The sequence below is a fragment of the Asparagus officinalis genome, chromosome 3, assembly GCF_001876935.1.
Source record: "Asparagus officinalis chromosome 3, Aspof.V1, whole genome shotgun sequence".
In the NCBI taxonomy this organism is placed as follows: Eukaryota; Viridiplantae; Streptophyta; class Magnoliopsida; order Asparagales; family Asparagaceae; genus Asparagus; species Asparagus officinalis.
In genome coordinates, this window is record NC_033796.1 from 6,482,169 (window position 1) to 6,499,657 (window position 17,489).

The following is a 17,489-nucleotide window of genomic DNA, read 5'->3' on the forward strand; positions in this document are numbered from 1 at the left end:
TAAACACCCATGATAGCCTGATGTTGTTTTCTGCCTTTTGTGTACAGTAGGGTATGAAGCCTCTCTCTTTACCATGTTCTTTTGCTTACTACTGTAGAGAAGACCGGGTTGATTATTTGTTCTTTCTGCTATTTGACGTCTGTTTTATCTTCTAGATTAATACATGGGGCTACTCTACTATCAATTTTTTTGCCCCAATGAGCCGCTATGCCAGTGCTGGTGGTGGAGCTTTGGCTGCTTCTCAAGAGTTTAAGCAAATGGTCAGGGCTTTACATAATTCTAGAATCGAGGTATTTTGACATCACATCTCGTTCTGGAGGTACTTATAATAAGGGTGTGTGTTTTTTTCTCTGGCTTATAGTGTCTCTTCCTCCGCCATTTTCTGAAACTTGTCCAGTGTAAAAGTTATGTTGGCCTCATACTTAATACTCCTTTGAGGATTCTGTTTCTCGTCCTTCTTGCCTTGTATCAAAAATTTGTACTACTTAAATTGTTTGCTCGTTAAAATCTTTGAATCTCATGTAAAAGAAACTTCAACCATTCTTTTTCTTTTTATCTCTTGTAATCCCTTCTCCTTTGGTAGTTAGCCCATGTGATGCCGAAACATATGCAGGTTCAGCATAACTAATGCTTCAGGTTATATTCAGTTACCTGGAATAGATTCAACATGGACATAGAATAGCCTGATTTGGATCATGCTCTTTGTTTATAACTGCTCTGCAAAATTCGAAATAATTACTGTAATCTCTTCGGAGGACTCAATAGTCTGAATTAAATATTAACAGCTCAGATTCAAGGGTAGTAGTAGCTGGACTTGATCTACTGGCTTGCTCCAACATTTGGAGTCATTGTATCCCATACGTGTTTTTTTTATTTAAAGCTTTAATGATACTATTATTGCAGGTGATACTGGATGTTGTTTACAATCATACAAATGAAGCTGATGATGCTCATCCTTATACTACCTCTTTTCGTGGTATTGACAACAAGGTAATGGTTTTGTTTCTCATTCATTGAAATTTTTACATATAACTTCAACAAAACAAGTGCTATCATGATGCTTATTTTTACACTGTTTTCATATTTTTGACATTTGAAACTGATGAAACAATTTATATTCTATGTTTCATGTTTTCTGGTCAGTATTCTGCATTCAATAAGGTTTCATTAACTGTAGTCAAAAGGCAACTATGTTGTTAGACAATTGAAATTATTCACCACCGGCCATAATTTAGATGGAAGCAGAAGAGGGCCCAATAGATTAAGTTTGACAGTATTGTCTTACATGGTTTCAATCTAATAGATTTGTGTTCTCTAAATTTTGTGTGTTCAACATGTGTACATGATTTCTATTTCTGATCAACTCTTTTTTCTTTCCCAAGTTTGTTTAAAACTTATATATCATCAATAATTGCATGACAACTTATACACAGCATAAATAATACCTCGATGTTAGGTACATAACGACTTTGCTTGTTTCAATATTATCACTTTGAAGAAAATATTTAACTCATTTATGTACATAACGACAATGTTTGCACTCAAAGAATGCCCCAATTCCTGTTCTTGTGGATGTCCATGCAATAAGCAAGTAATTGTATATATAGTAATGGTCACTAAAGAAGACACTTGCCTTTATATATTCACAAAAGAAGAAACTCGAGTTATTTGTGCATCTTGCATGGGCATATATAGTTGAAGTTCTGCTTCTTTTTTTATCTGGGACCTTTCTCGTCTGTTAATTTTACTATCTGAACAGGTTTATTACATGACGGATCTCAACAACGACGGTCAACTACTAAACTTCTCAGGCTGTGGTAAGGCAACAAGTCCTACGCATATTTGTAGCTTTAGTTATGATTTTTCATCCTGTAATTCATATGGGGACTGTGAGATGAAGGAGGATCTGATTCACAGAATCCAACCAGGATTGTTAAAATGTTATTTCTAGATTGTCATGTGATCATAGGATATCCATGAAAGTTGCAGGGTGAATTCTGTAAGAAGCCTGTGAAACCAGTAATGCCTTATGGTTGGAACTTTGGGCAATAAAATCCAACATGTCCAAAAATAGCGCATATGAAAAATGAGAACTCTCAGATGGATAGACAGAAATGCCCCTAGAAATAAAAATAAGAAATAAGTACGTTCACAACCATTCAGGGTAAAATGGAATAGAACTGAGATGGTTTGTGTAATTGCGTTAGAGACCAATAATAATAAGTGTGCTAATTTAGAAGAGTAATATGAAGATGGATAAACAAGTTTTAGACATAGGCCTGAACAAACATGAATAAGGCAATTGAAAGGATATGGCCATTGATAATTTAAATGATGAAATGCCCTTTAATATAGTTGGATGGAAGGAAAGGATTCATGTAGTGAAACCTAAAGTTTGGGACATAGTCTTGGTTGTAGTGTTATCATTATTTTCATTTTCAAGATTATTTGACAGTTTTGTTTTGTGTGTTCCAGGAAACACGTTAAACTGCAACCATCCTGTTGTTATGGAACTTATACTCAACAGTTTGAGACATTGGTATTATCTTATGTTACTGAGTCTTCTCTTGGTATTATCTTATGTTACTGAGTCTTCTCTCCTTGTTCAACAATTTTTTTTGTAACTATGCAATTATTCATTTCCTGTGGGTAGACCACAATACTACAAACTATGCTCTGAAATCTTTTGGGTTTTTTAATTATTCCAGCCTTACTTATTAAACATTATTTATCCACTTATCAGGTGCTTCCAAAATGTTAAACACACTATTTGTCTATTTGTCATGTTTCCTAAAAGATGAATTCAGTTCACCTTGAAAACATATTGTTAAGGAAATAAATCTCTTATAACTATTTGATCATTGGAGGCGGTATTACCAGACTTCACATCACAAATATTATTGGATATCTATAAAGAGTCTTAGGGAAATGTCTACTAAGAAAGGATAACTATAACTTAGAGAAGTCCTATACAAAAGAAAGTATTATATTTAACATTCCCTCTCATAGACTGACGGTGATCAACAACCGAGAGTTTGGATAAGAGAAACATTTGTCAGCCTGAGTAAAAGAGTCAAACCCTGCAATATAGACGGCGAAGAATCAATAAAAGCGGAGAAAACTCAACAAAGACAAGATTGATTAGAGAAAAGTCAATGAAATAGGTTTGATCTAGTGCCAAAACCCTCGGTTCTTGCATCACTCATTGGAAAACGCGTGCATTTGGATTCAGGCATCTTTGTGCTACTGAAATTGGAAAGTGAACTAGTTTGCATAACATTCTGAACTAAATCTTATGCTCAGCTTGGATCAGGCTTCTCATGTTACTGAAATTTGGAACTGCTAGATTTTATATATCATTCTCGTTAAACTATAATCTTATAATCCCCAAGCCTCACCACAACTTTGGAATTTTGGTGCACTGGAAGGGACTTGGAAGAGACTTTTAAGATGATATTAGAGCAAGCTATGTTCAAATCCCATCAGGTATGCGTTTGAAGAGGATTAAGAGAAAAATGTACCAGTGCCTAAAACAGCTCACGTTTTCTCGTGTGCAGGTTGCTTAACCTGTGGAACATGTGTCAGAGTATATAACCATAATCTTCAACCCTCACCACAACTTCGGAGTTATGGTGAAATGGAAGGAATATTAAGAAATCCCATTCACTTGTGACCATTACTAACTTTAGTCTTCAAGGCATTACAGTGTGAACTTTTTTTTTAATCCATAACTGAACTAGACAATATTGCACCTTCGTACAAAAGCACTTATGCCACTTTTATCTTTATTCTTACATTTCATCATATAATTAACTTATGCTTCTTCTAACTTCCATATTGCATACACTCACCCTGATGGTTATTTTGTGCTTGATAAGGGTTCTCGAATACCATGTGGATGGTTTCCGCTTTGATCTTGCAAGTGTTCTTTGTCGGGGAACAGATGGGACTCCTCTGAATGCGCCCCCACTTATAAAGGTAACTTTGAATTTCTAATTAATAATAATCCTTTTCTTAATTACTCTGTATGTTGTATGCTCTAGCCTGAAGCCTTATGATAAAGGATTATGAAAGGTGATAGCTTCCTTTTTCCTCTTTGTCTCACACTTCCCCATCCGTATTCTGCTTTCTATCCATATTAGTTCCCACCATGTCTGTACTATGGTTGGAAGGTAAATTGACAAGAGTATTCACTGGTTAGGATAATCTTGGCAGTGCCTTTTCTTTTTCTGTTGATATTTCTGCAAGACCTTGTTGTACTTGCTTATGGCCTTAATACTCTATCTATACTGTAATTTCTCATCATGTTCTGAACTAAGTCAACTTCATTGTATTAATTATCTTGGGCCATTGCTTTAAATTTGCATTTCAACATGTTCTCACCTAGTCCTCAAACTCAGTATTGTCTATCTATCAGTAACCTCATCAGGGCATAATTCATTAATTTGAACCTGGTGGTTGTTTGGTTCATTGCAAGTGCAGAGGTTGCAATTACAGTTGCGTGCAACCGGACATTGGGTCACTAGTGGATGCAGATGTAGCTGTAGTTGCAAAAATGTTTTTAGTTGCTGCGACGTGCCTAAATTTAAACATGGGTGGCAGTCATAAATTATAATCTTTTTGAGCTGCAAGTGGTGTTTAAGTTGCAACTCTAAATAGCCCACTCCCAACAGAAGTTCAAAAACTTAATACCCCAAACAAATACATGCAACTATAATTGTGACTACAAATTGCAAAATTTTAAAACTAAATCAAATAACTGCAACTGTATGCAATAGTGATTACAACACTTACAGTTGTGTGCAACTTACACTGCAATTGTAGTCAACGAACCAAACAAACCCCTAGCTTGTATGCTTATATTCCAGATTCAGATAGTTTTTGTGTCAAGTGTTTAATTGTTCGAAGAGAAACCCAAGGGAATGTTTTATATGACATCCTGTGTCATGTGTTTACATTTTAGCGTGTAGTAATATTATTCCCTTGACATGTTACATTTGCAAAAGTTGCTACAAGTTTGATTACCTTAGTGTTCAGTGGAAACTTTTATGGTAGTGAAGCTCCAAAAATGAAAGGAACTTTATGATTACAATTTCTTTTCTGGGTCCTTCCTTCCTTCCTATGTAAATTAAAGGACTCTGGTCAAGACGCAACCTCATTATTTCATATTTTCACACCTTGTATGTTTATTATCTGAAGCTTTCATTAAAAATGAATTACATAAAAGATCTCCATGAATTAATGTGTATATATCCAATCTGTTTAGTTGTCTTTTTATCTCACATAGAAATATCTTATTTATTTAGTTGTCTTTTATCTCACATAAAAATAGTATTGATGTTAAGTGAAGAGAACTGACCTCGACGAAGAGTACTAACCTTGACGGCGACGGCGGCGATCTCGTCGGAGACGGAGGCATCGACCAGAGACTTCGAGCGACGGTGTGGAACCGCGAGCGGCGATAGTGAGGGGCGACGAGGACCAGCGACTTCGATCTCGCCTTCGTAGCTCTTGCGGGCGAGATGTAGACTTTGAAGCTCGCCTGCAGATGCGGATCGCCAGGAACTCGCCTGAAGGATTGGTGAGCTCGCCTGTTCGAAGGGGGGAGCTTTGATTTCGCCTGTTGCCCATAAGGTCGCCTGAAGCCCTCGATTTCGCTTGTGCGTTTCTTGCCTGTCGGTTGGGAACAGCTGGGATCCAGCTGGAGACCTAGGGTTTCCCTATAAAAGGGAAACCCTGTTCACGAGATTAGTGGGGCAAACTCTCAGCGATTTTAGACTGTGGCGGCTGAACTTCTCAAGGGTTTTGAGAAGTTAATTTTTCGGTTAAGAAAAATTAGCTACAGTAAGCGGTGATTTGTAAAGAGATTGAGCAATTTTTCGGTTAAGAAAAATTAGCTACAGTAAGCGGTGATTTGTAAAGAGATTGAGCTGTGATTTTTAGATTAAAAATCACACGCGGAGATTGAGCTGTGATTTTTAGATTAAAAATCACACGCGGTATTCAACTGAGAAATCTCAAGTTTGAGATTTTCTCTTTGCAAGTTTGTAATTTCTTATGGTTAAATAAGAAATCAATTGTGTGGCTCCCGTGGACGTAGGTAAGTTTACCGAACCACGTAAATATGTTGTCTCGTCTCATTTACTTACTGTTTTATCTGTGTAATCATTATTGCTTGTCCGAACCACGTAAATATGTTGTCTCGTCTCATTTACTTACTGTTTTATCTGTGTAATCATTATTGCTTGTACTGGTTAGTTTGAGTTTGAGTCTCGTCTCATTTACTTACTGTTTTATCTGTGTAATCATTATTGCTTGTACTGGTTAGTTTGAGTTTGACATAAACTTAAACTAGGGTTGTTTTCTCTTGGGATTAATTTGCTTCCACGGCGGTGTGGGTGTCACGCGTCCCAACAATTGGTATCAGAGCCCTTGTTCAGATTAGAGGTGGTAAAATTTTCGATTTGAGGTGGTACTTGATTATTGTTGAAATTACTGAGAGAATTGGTTTTTTCTAAACAAGCGGAGAATAACGTATACAAGTAAAATAGTTAAAGTTAGAAAGTATGAGATCGAGAAATTCAATAGGAAGAATGATTTTTTCTATTGGAGGATGCAGATGAAAAATTCGCTGATTTCGCAGAAATTGCACAAGGCTTTGGTGGGAAAAGAGAAGAAGCACAAGGATATATCTGATGAGGATTAGGAGGAGCTGGATCTGAAAGCACGGGCGTTGATTATCCTTTGTCTTGAAAGTGATGTAGTTTTCTTGGTAGATGAAGAGATAACGGCTACGGGCGTGTGGTTAAAGTTAGAAAGCACCTTCATGACGAAGAGTCTAACGAATCGGATCTATTTAAAATCCAAATTGTATAATTGCAAGATGAAGGAAGGCTCGTCAATCCGGGAGTACATCAAGAAGTTCGATAGGATCTTATCGGATTTGAAAGACATTAAGGTGACAGTGGAAGATGAGGATCAGACACTTCTACTACTTCTATCTCTGTTGAAGTCTTATGAGAATCTGGTTCAAACACTGATGATTGTGGGTGACAGTTTATCGATGGATGAGACTAGAACAACGTTCTTAGCGGATGATTTTCGAAAAATTACAACTAGTGATATGACTACTGGTGATAACAAAGAACAAGCGCAGGGGTTTTTTGCCAGATGAAGGGGCAATGAGCGAGGAAAAAGTAAGGGAGGAAAGTCTAGATCAAAATTAAGACCTCTTACGAAAAGGTCGTGTTTCAAATGCGGTGAGCTAGGGTATTTCAAAGTCAATTGTCCTAATAAGAGAGTAGGTGGGAAGAAGAATAACAAGACTGAAAGACGAGAAGGCAAGGAAGAGGCGAGCTACGCTTCAGGGGAAGGGAGCGATAAGGAATGTTATGTCGTTACGAATGGCGAGGATACCTTCGGAAAGTGGATACTTGATTCTGGTTGCTTTTACCACATGTGTCCTAATAGGAAGTGATTTACTACCTACAGGAGCACTGATGATGGAACCGTATTGATGGGGAACGACCATGCTTGTAAAACGGTTAGGCTAAGTGATATCAAGATCAAGATGCATGATGGAGTGGTTCGAACCTTGACGGATGTAAGACACGTTTCCGACTTACGAAAAAATCTTATCTCAGTTGGTGCTTTGGACTGGGGGTTGTAAGATTGTAACAGAGAACGGAGTGAAGATGGTTGTTCGGGGTTCCTTAGTAACGATGAATGGCATTCGTCATGGCAACCTATATGCTCTCTTAGGTACGACGGTGACGAAAGATGCAGCTGTTGGAATTGATGAAAGTGGTGGAGACCCATGTGAGCACACACGGCTATGACATAGGCGGCTTGGACACATGTCAGAGAAGGGTCTAGATCTGCTCAGTAAGGATGGTTTGTTGAAGAATCTGAAGAAGTCATGCATGGATTTTTGTGAGGATTGTGTGTATGGAAAGGCACACAAGGTCCGATTTCTGTTAAGCAATCACAAGAGCAGAGGGATACTAGATTATGTGCACACAGATGTTTGGGATCCGGTTTGTCTCATTCATAGATGATCATTCGAGATATGCTTGGATTTATTTTCTGAAGCATAAGAATGAGGTATTTCAGACATTCAAGAAGTGGAAGGCGATGGTTAAGAACATGACATGAAAGAAATTGAAGACATTAAGATCTGACAACGGTACATAGTATACAGATGGTGCCTTTAAGGAGTTCTGTGATCAGGAGGGGATTGTCAGACACTGGACAGTTAGATCTACACCATAACAAAATGGGGTCGCAGAAAGACTGAACCGAACACTATGGGAGAAAACAGTAAGTATGCGATCATATGCTGGTTTGGGTAAGGAATGGTGGGTAGAAGCGGTTGCTACAGCTTGTTACATAGTGAATTGTTCTCCATATTCGACATTAGATGGTGATACACCCTATCGGGTGTGGTCAGGGGAGCATGCAGATTATGAGTCTCTGAATCTTCGGGTGTACCGCCTACTATCACGTCAACGAGGGAAAGCTTGATGTGAGGGTCAAGAAGGTAATTTTCTTGGGGTATGCAAAGAGTGTAAAAGGTTATCGTCTTTGGTGTACAGAAGATTTAAAGTTCGTGATCAGTAGAGACGTTACCTTTGATGAGAAGTCCATGATTGCTAGGGTGCCTAAGGATGATGGTGTTAGGAATTCTAAGTCCCAGGTTATTGAGATAGAACCTAAAGACCAAGGTTTTAAATATCGGTTATCGGGAATTTATCGGACGATCAAAATTCTTATCGGATAGCGGAAATCGGGGATATATCGGGGATAAGTAGTATTTATCGGAGTGATATACTAGATGGTGTATATATATAATATAACTAAAAAATGTAATCTAACCATGCTTAATGAAATATAAACATACCAAAATATAAATCATCATGTTTAGAATCACTAACCAATTATAGAAAGCAAAACTTGCATCTTGACCGCACGATGAAACCATTCGCTAACACCGCCCTTCAAGTCGATGAGGGGGTCTCGGCCACTTTGAGTCGACGAGGGGGTCTCAGCCACTTCGAGTCGACGAGGGGGTCTCGGCTATTCGAGTTGTCTAGGGGGCTGGACTCTTCGGGGAGTCGGCCTGAGTCAGGTGGACTCTCGAGGAGTCGACCTGCTTTTCCAGAGATGGACCTTTAAGCTCTTTTGCTTGTTCCAAGTTATTGTGTAGGGATAAAGGTAATTTTTATTACCTATAGAGGTTCAACAAGAAAATGTACAGGCACCACAACAACAATAGCTCGAGGATAGCTCGGCTTCCACTAGGCCAAGACGAGCATACAAGCAGGTACAGAAGCTGAGGGCTGATCAGCCCCTGAAGCACTATGGGTAGGTTAATTTGGTCGAGTATGCACTCTCGGTGGAGGAAGATGAGCCGGTCTCCTTCAAGGAAGCTATTCAGGATAGAAATAGCGAGAGTTGGTTGGTTGCGATTGAGGAGGAGATGGAATCTCTCCGGAAGAACCAAACATGGGAGGTGATCTCATTGCCCGTAGGAAAAAAAGCTATAGGTTGTAAGTGGCTGTATAAAAAAAGAAAGATCCTTCAGAGCTCGGTGGTACGAGGTACAAGACGAGGCTAGTGGCTAAGGGGTTTGCACAAAAAGAGGGTGTGGATTACAAAGAGATATTTTTTCCGGTGGTGAAACACATTTTTATTCGGGTACTATTAAATATTGTTGTTCATGGTGATCTTGAGCTGGAACAACTCGATATCAAAACGGCCTTCTTGCACGGAGATTTGGATGAAGATATCTACATGCTTCAACCAAAGGGCTACAAGGTTGAGGGTAAGGAGCATCATGTATGTCGCTTGAGGAAGTCACTCTATGGACTGAAGCAATCTCCTTGGCAGTGGTACAAGCGATTTGACTCATTCATGCTAAAGTATGAGTTCTCCAGAAGCGAGTATGACTGTTGCGTCTATATTCGAAAGCTTCGTGGAGGTGATTATATCTATCTTCTTTTGTATGTGGATGACATGCTTATTGCTTCTAAGAGCAAGGTGAAGATAGATAGGCTAAAATCTCAACTTGGTAAAGAGTTCGAGATGAAGGACATGAGCGCTGCTAAGAAAATACTAAGTATGGAGATTAGAAAAGAGCGGGCGAATCGGCGATTGTTCTTGAGTCAGGTCGGAATGCAAAGTGCTAAGTCGGTGGTGACTTCATTGGCTTCACACTTCAGACTCTCAGGTAAACAATCTCCCACTATAGCGGAAGATAAGGCACACATGGAGCGTGTTCCTTATGCTAGTGCAGTTGGCAGTTTGATGTATACCATGGTGTGTACACGTCCAGATATTTCATAGGCAATTAGTGTGATCAGCAGGTTCATGGCGAATCCGGAAAAGACGCACGGGAAAGCGGTGAAATGGGTCATGAGGTACTTGAAGGGTACCGCTAATACGGGTCTGTGTTTTGGTGGAGAGACATGTCAGATTGATGGATTTGTGGACTCAGATTATGCGGGCGATCTTAACAGACGACGATCTACAACTGGTTATGTATTTAGCATACATGGGGCTCTAGTTAGTTGGCGATCGATGCTATAGGCTACAGTGATACTTTCTACTACAGATGCTAAGTACATGGGCATGACAGAGGGAGTGAAGGAAGCATTATGGTTGTGGGGTCTGTTAGACAATTTGGGGATTGAGCAGGATAGCGTGAACTTGTGGTGTGATAGTCAGAGTACGATTCATTTGGCTAAGAATCAAGTTTATCATGCTCGTACCAAGCATATCGACGTCAGATATCATTTTGTGCGGGATGTCATAGAGGAATGTGATATTTCTCTCATGAATGTGCACACAAACGAGAATCCAGCAGACATGTTAACCAAGGTGGTGACAAGTAGCAAAAGTTTCAGCATTGTTTGGACTTGCTTCATATCAGTCCGTGTTGATATGCCCAAGAGGGCAAAGGCAGAACTACGATTAGCTTGATCCTGGTCAGAGGGTACGTAGGCAACCATGGTATAATGGTGCAGCTGGTTAAGCCTGATTTTGACCTTGTTTGGTGTTCGTGGTATTCTTCTGGTGTTCGTCCAAAATTTGAGGTTTATCAAATGATGGACGAGGTGGAGAATTGAAGAGAACTGACCTCGACGAAGAGTACTAACCTCGACGGCGACGGCGGCGATCTCGTCGGAGACGGAGGTATTGACCGGAGACTTCGAGCGACGACGTGGAATCGCGAGCGGCGATAGTGAAGGGCGACAAGGACCGGCGACTTCGATCTCGCCTTCGTAGCTCTTGCGGGCGAGATGTGGACTTCGAAGCTCGCTTGCAGATGCGGATCGCCAGGAACTCGCCTGTTCGAAGGGGGGAGCTTTGATTTTGCCTGTTGCCCATAAGGTCGCCTGAAGCCCTCGATTTCGCCTGTGTGTTTCTTGCCTGTCGGTTGGGACCAGCTGGGATCCAGCTGGAGACCTAGGGTTTCCCTATAAAAGGGAAACCCTGTTCACGAGATCAGTGGGGCAAACTCAGCGATTTTAGACTGTGGCGGCTGAACTTCTCAAGGGTTTTGAGAAGTTAATTTTCCGGTTAAGAAAAATTAACTACAGTAAGCGGTGATTTGTAAAGAGATTGAGTTGTGATTTTTAGATTAAAAATCACACGCGGTATTCAACTGAGAAATCTCAAGTTTGAGATCTTCTCTTTGCAAGTTTGTAATTTCTTGTGGTTAAATAAGAAATCAATTGTGTGGCTCCCGTGGACGTAGGCAAGTTTGCCGAACCACGTAAATATGTTGTCTCGTCTCATTTACTTACTGTTTTATCTGTGTAATCATTATTGCTTGTACTGGTTAGTTTGAGTTTGGCATAAACTTAAATTAGGGTTGTTTTCTCCTGGGATTAATTTGCTTCCACGGCGGTGTGGGCGTCACGCGTCCCAACATTAAGTTTTACTATTGAGCAAACACAATTGTGTTAATTGATATAATACTTTGCTTGCGTAGCTTTTATCTGTTTCTGTGATTACTACAATTTGTTTCTCTTCTGCCATGTCAAGGTGTCCAGATATCCTATTATCCGATTTCACTTCTTAAATGATGATAATACTTTGCATTATCATGAGCATTCTGTTTTAGAAGAAAAATGGATCCTTATAGTTTGTATTATTACTTGCAATAACTTGCTCGTGAGAAACTAAGAAAACCTTTCCTGCGACTTTTGTGATTTGTCAAACAGGAAATTGCCAAAGATTCTATTTTGTCAAGGTGTAAAATAATTGCAGAGCCTTGGGATTGTGGAGGTCTTTACCTGGTTGGAAAATTCCCAAATTGGGATAGGTAATTTTCACTTGAATAGAGCATGCTGTGGCAAATAATATCACTGCTTTTTCCCCCCCAATACAGCAGTGCGTTAAATATTGACTGCAGACATCTCAAATCTCTATCAAATGCACTAGTTCAGATGTCTTTTCTCTTGAAATAAATGAAACTTGCTTTAAGTACACTGTCTATCATGCTTTGTGTACTAGTCACGTAATTGCTTTCTGTTTGTTTGGTACAAGTTTCAATTATCATAAAGAACAAAATTTAAGATTTGACTGAATGGAGAGTTTGTCTGAGAAGTTTGTATGTTTGTACTTTATACGCACCTGCATGAGGATACAGACAGTAAAAGGCAAGCCTCAAGGGAAATGGAATGAGATAAGAATGACTAATGTTTTTTGGTCGATTGGGACACATAAGAATTTCTTGTTCTATTAATGAGTGAAATACTGTCATGTTTAACAACATGTTCAGTTTCAGTTGTGTCATAAAACATGGTAATTGTTGGAGCAGCAATACCTGTAGTTCTAGAACTATCTTGTAAATACTAGGTAGCACACAGTTTGCAGGTTCAAGATGATTCGTCTGTTTGTCGAAAGAGACAAAACAGAAGATATTGTTGGTTCTCTCTGATTTCAAGCCTTCTAGATTCCTATGAGTCTGCTTTAGCATAGTCTAGCTTCTAACCGAGAAGAATCTTATTATTTGGTTTGTTTTTAGTAGTCAAGAAAATGTGATAACCATATGTATACATATAACATCTGTTGCAGGTGGGCAGAATGGAATGGGAAATATCGTGATGACATTAGAAGATTCATAAAGGTAATATTTTGACACTCAACAATTGCTATGCTTAGTCATAAATATTTGATGGTAATAAGTAGTTGCCATCTCCATTATGTGCATTTTGGTTTTTAGAAAGTATGTGAGCTTTTTTATTGGTTAAAGACGAACAAATTCCCCTCAAGTCCACTAACTTAATTTTACCAGTCTGGGGTTCTGACCTTTTTCTATATGTCCCTTTTTGATGGAGTTGCTGACTGTCTGTTTAGTGTTTAATCAACATCTTTATTGATATCATATGTCAACATTCAATTATTTTTTCAGGGAGACCTTGGTATGAAGGGAAGCTTTGCAACTCGTGTATCAGGATCAGCGGACTTATACCAGGTTTGGCTGTTATTAACTAAATCTTGATCCTATACTTGTGTGAACTTCATGGCTCATGCTATGCTGTCACAAACTGCTTTTTTGCTGATGTCCCTAGCTTTGGCTGTAGTTTTAAGCACAAACAATTACCCTCAGTATCAATGTGGAACATCTGGCAGAGAGCCCCATGGGTGTCTGATTTTGATATTAGAGGCTCATCCTATTTTGCACCCTAAGAACAAAGAGTTCTCTGCAATAGAACTGTTTACTAAACCTTTTATCTGCATGCTTTCAATTGGAATTTATCATCTCCCCCAGGGATCACATAGGATCAACAAATCCCATTGTTTTAATGTTGCATACCTACCATTGCTTCTACATCTTTAAACTTCTTATTATGTTTTCATGTGAATATGCTTGCCTTTCTGTCCCCAGCTAGCTTTTGCATGACAAATTTTCTATCATTTAAATCAACATCATTCTTCTCAACTTGCATGGTGTTCATATAAAGTTCCTGATGGATAGTTTTGTATAACAGGTAAACAAGCGGAAGCCATACCATAGTGTTAATTTTGTCATAGCACATGATGGATTTACACTGTGTGACCTTGTTTCCTACAACTTCAAGGTATTTTTTTATATATTCCAAACCCTATTCACTTTAAAAAATGCAATGTCGAATCCTATCCTAGAATCTCAGTCATATGCACACTTGTTATAGTATTATGCTTGACATCCTTTTTACAAAATCTGGTTATCTAGCACAATGATGCTAATGGGGAAGGCGGTAATGATGGATGCAATGATAATTTTAGCTGGAACTGCGGTTTTGAAGGTAATGCTTGATAGTGTTGTATTTTTACTATCCATTTTATAGTGTTCATTGTATAGTTCAAAGGTCTATCAAGTTTCGAAGGCAGGACTAGTTGCACCATAGGTAAAAATGATATTTCACTGTATAATTGAAGGCAATGCTTGATACTCTTGTGTAGATGTACTGTTTTATTTTTATATTTTAGAAATATTTAAACATGATCAAACATTATTATATAATTAAAGAAGAAATATGTTAGATCAACTAGATGCACTCAACGCAAGGATATTTATCATGTCGATTGAAAATGATCCCTGTTTGGATCCAATGAGGATCTGAATCTACTTCTAGGATCCATACCCAACTTATTAACTTACTTGAGAGTTAAAAACCTGAAAATTTAATTTGGATTCTATAGAATTGAAACACTAATCTTATTAATGAGATAACATGGGCTTATATAGGTCCCATACAAACACATCTTACAAATAACCCTCTTAACTATACTAATATGTCAACACTTCTCCTCAAGATGAGCGAAAGATATCCACTAAGCCCATCTTGTCACATCCTCTAATCATATCTATTGAACTAAGTCCCTTAGTCAGACAATCTGTTGCCTGGTCTTTAGTTGAAACATGACTTAACTCCAGTAATCCACTGTCCAACTTCTCTTTGATGAAGAATCTATCGATCTCGATGTGTTTGGTTCTATCATGCTGCACTGGGTTATTAGCGATACTGATGGCTGACTTGTTATCACACCACAGCTTCATCTTTGCTTCTTTATCCAGTTTCAGCTCCACCAGCATACTCTTCAACCACAATAATTCCGCGACTCCCAAGGTCATAGCTCTATACTCTGCTTCAGCTGTTGATCTTGTCACCACTGACTGCTTCTTGCTCTTCCACGAGACCAAGTTGCCTCCTATAAAGATACAATATTCTGAGGTGGACCTCCTGTTATCAGCACAACTAGCCCAATCTGAGTCACAATAACCCTCAATGCTCATATGTTCATTCTTCCTGAATATCAGCCATTTTCCGAGGGCACTCTTCAAATACCTAAGAATCTGGTACACTGCGTCCATATGACCCTTCCTCGGATCATGCATGTAAGAATCTGGTACACTGCGTCCATATGACCCTTCCTCGGATCATGCATGTAGCGACTTACCACGCTCACTGCAAAAGAGATATCGGGACGTGTGTGACTCAAATAGATCAACCTGCCCAGCAGTCTCTGGTATCTATCGTGATCAACTGGCTCTCCAGCCTTAGAACCCAGCTTGAACTTCTGATCGATCGGTGTAGTTACAAGTTTACACCCTAACATCCATGTCTCTTTGAAAAGATTCAGTGCATACTTTCTTTTGGAGAGAACAATCCCCTCAGCTCCTCGAGCTATCTCTATCCCAAAAAAATATCGAAGCAAACCAAGATCTTTTACCTCGAATTCCTTACCCAGTCTCTCTTTGAGTTGGGCAATCTCCTTCTCTTCATCTCCTGTAATAATCATATCATCCACATATGCCGTCAGCATGGTAATGTGGCCTCCACTTCGTCAAAAGAATATGGTATGGTCGGCGTTGATCTGCTGGTACCCTGATGGGCAAAATCTGCAAGCGCACAGACTCGTTATAGCTATCAAGGTCGATCCCACAGGGACTAGGGTTAATTACCAAATCTCACGTTATTCGACTAGCTAAATCTAATGAGTGAATTAGAAGAGATGAAAATTAAAAGAAATAAAATAATAACTAATCAGGTGGAATTCAATATAATGAAGAGCTAGGATTGGGTTTTCACCACAACTTCGATGCTCAATGATGAATTATTTTAGTTCTCGGTGTTGGTTTAAACTAAAAAGGGTGAATTAGCCTAAATTAATCTAAAGCCTCTTTCAAGGTCTAAAGATCGTGTCTAATTAATCCCAATTAACCTACTTTCGTGGAATTAAGATTAAGTTAAACCCATTAAGCTTTATGCTAATCCAAATCAAATCCCCAAGGAATCTAGCCTACTTTCGTGGTTCGAGCTCCCTGCTTAATCTGTAGAGATCCGGTATTAATCTTCACCTTTCAGTCCTTCAATTAATTACCTATAATTGCTAATACGGTGATCAAGCGAATCAACAAAATTAAAACACTAGAAATCAAGTTCAAAGATTTAAACTTTCACCAAGAACCTATATCAATTCATCATCAATCACCAAAAAGTTGGGTTCTTTCCCAATCCTAGACAAGAAATCTACTCACACATGATTGGGATAAGAGAATACATCCAATAATTATGCAAATCAATCATAAGAAGAAATAAATCAAAGAGAGGAAAGAATTAACCCGTCTTTCAATTAAGATCTTCAAAATCAAAACTTGCAATCCAATCTTGTACAAGAAATTAGTGTCTTTCTTCAATACTTGAACTCCAAAATAATTGCTATTTGATGGCTAAGAGAATATAACAAAAGATCTCCAAAACCCTAAGTCAAAACATCTATTTATATGTCCCTAAAAATCTGGAAAATAACTAATTCCCGCGCCACCTGTGTGGTCTGCACCACACCAGGGTGTGGTAGGGGCTGTTTTGCTGATTTTGTGCTTGTTTCTTCAGTTTTCGGTATTTTGGCTATAACTTTTGCGTCCGACCCGGAATGAGGTGATTCAAGTTGCATTGGAATCCCGTTGAAGAGATCTACAACTTTCATCTTTTGAGTTTTTTTTGATTCAAACCGCATCATGGTCGAAATTCCAGTTCTTCATACTCGTGCATCCATTTTCTTCACGAACCATGCCTTCAAAATCTTGTTGTTGCTTCAAACTCTTGTAAAACTTCCAACGATCATCAAATCTTTCAATCTTGAGCCAATACCTATATATAAGAACACAAACCACAGCAGTATCCTCGATCTAAACACGAAATATGCATTAAACACTCGTAAATCATGCTTAAAACACACTAAGATAATGCATATTTTACGTGTTTATCAACTCCCCCAAGCTTAGACTTTTGCTTGTCCTCAAGCAAATAGACAATAAAAAAAATAGGAGGAGTGAAAGCTAAATAGAGTAGGGATCACCCCCTCATCAATCCTTTAACCAATATCAAACATATCACAAAACAAATACTTTTTATCGGGACTTAACAAATTAATTTTCAAAACTCTCAACAAAATCGCATTTCAAAATTTATTTACGATCACAAACGTCACAA

General features: G+C 38.7%; 1 protein-coding gene across 2 annotated transcripts in view; it reads left to right on the forward strand.

The window, feature by feature from the left end:
* Nucleotides 1–17,489, forward strand: part of LOC109832793 (isoamylase 3, chloroplastic) — a 41,225-nt gene that overhangs the window by 4,277 nt on the left and 19,459 nt on the right. For both annotated transcript variants that reach the window (XM_020400212.1, XM_020400213.1), the window contains 10 exons: nucleotides 156–290; nucleotides 904–990; nucleotides 1,760–1,817; nucleotides 2,476–2,539; nucleotides 3,879–3,978; nucleotides 12,228–12,328; nucleotides 13,084–13,135; nucleotides 13,421–13,483; nucleotides 14,001–14,090; nucleotides 14,225–14,297. In XM_020400212.1, the coding sequence (XP_020255801.1) occupies nucleotides 156–290; nucleotides 904–990; nucleotides 1,760–1,817; nucleotides 2,476–2,539; nucleotides 3,879–3,978; nucleotides 12,228–12,328; nucleotides 13,084–13,135; nucleotides 13,421–13,483; nucleotides 14,001–14,090; nucleotides 14,225–14,297 (823 nt within the window). The remainder of the gene's footprint in view (nucleotides 1–155; nucleotides 291–903; nucleotides 991–1,759; nucleotides 1,818–2,475; nucleotides 2,540–3,878; nucleotides 3,979–12,227; nucleotides 12,329–13,083; nucleotides 13,136–13,420; nucleotides 13,484–14,000; nucleotides 14,091–14,224; nucleotides 14,298–17,489) is intronic.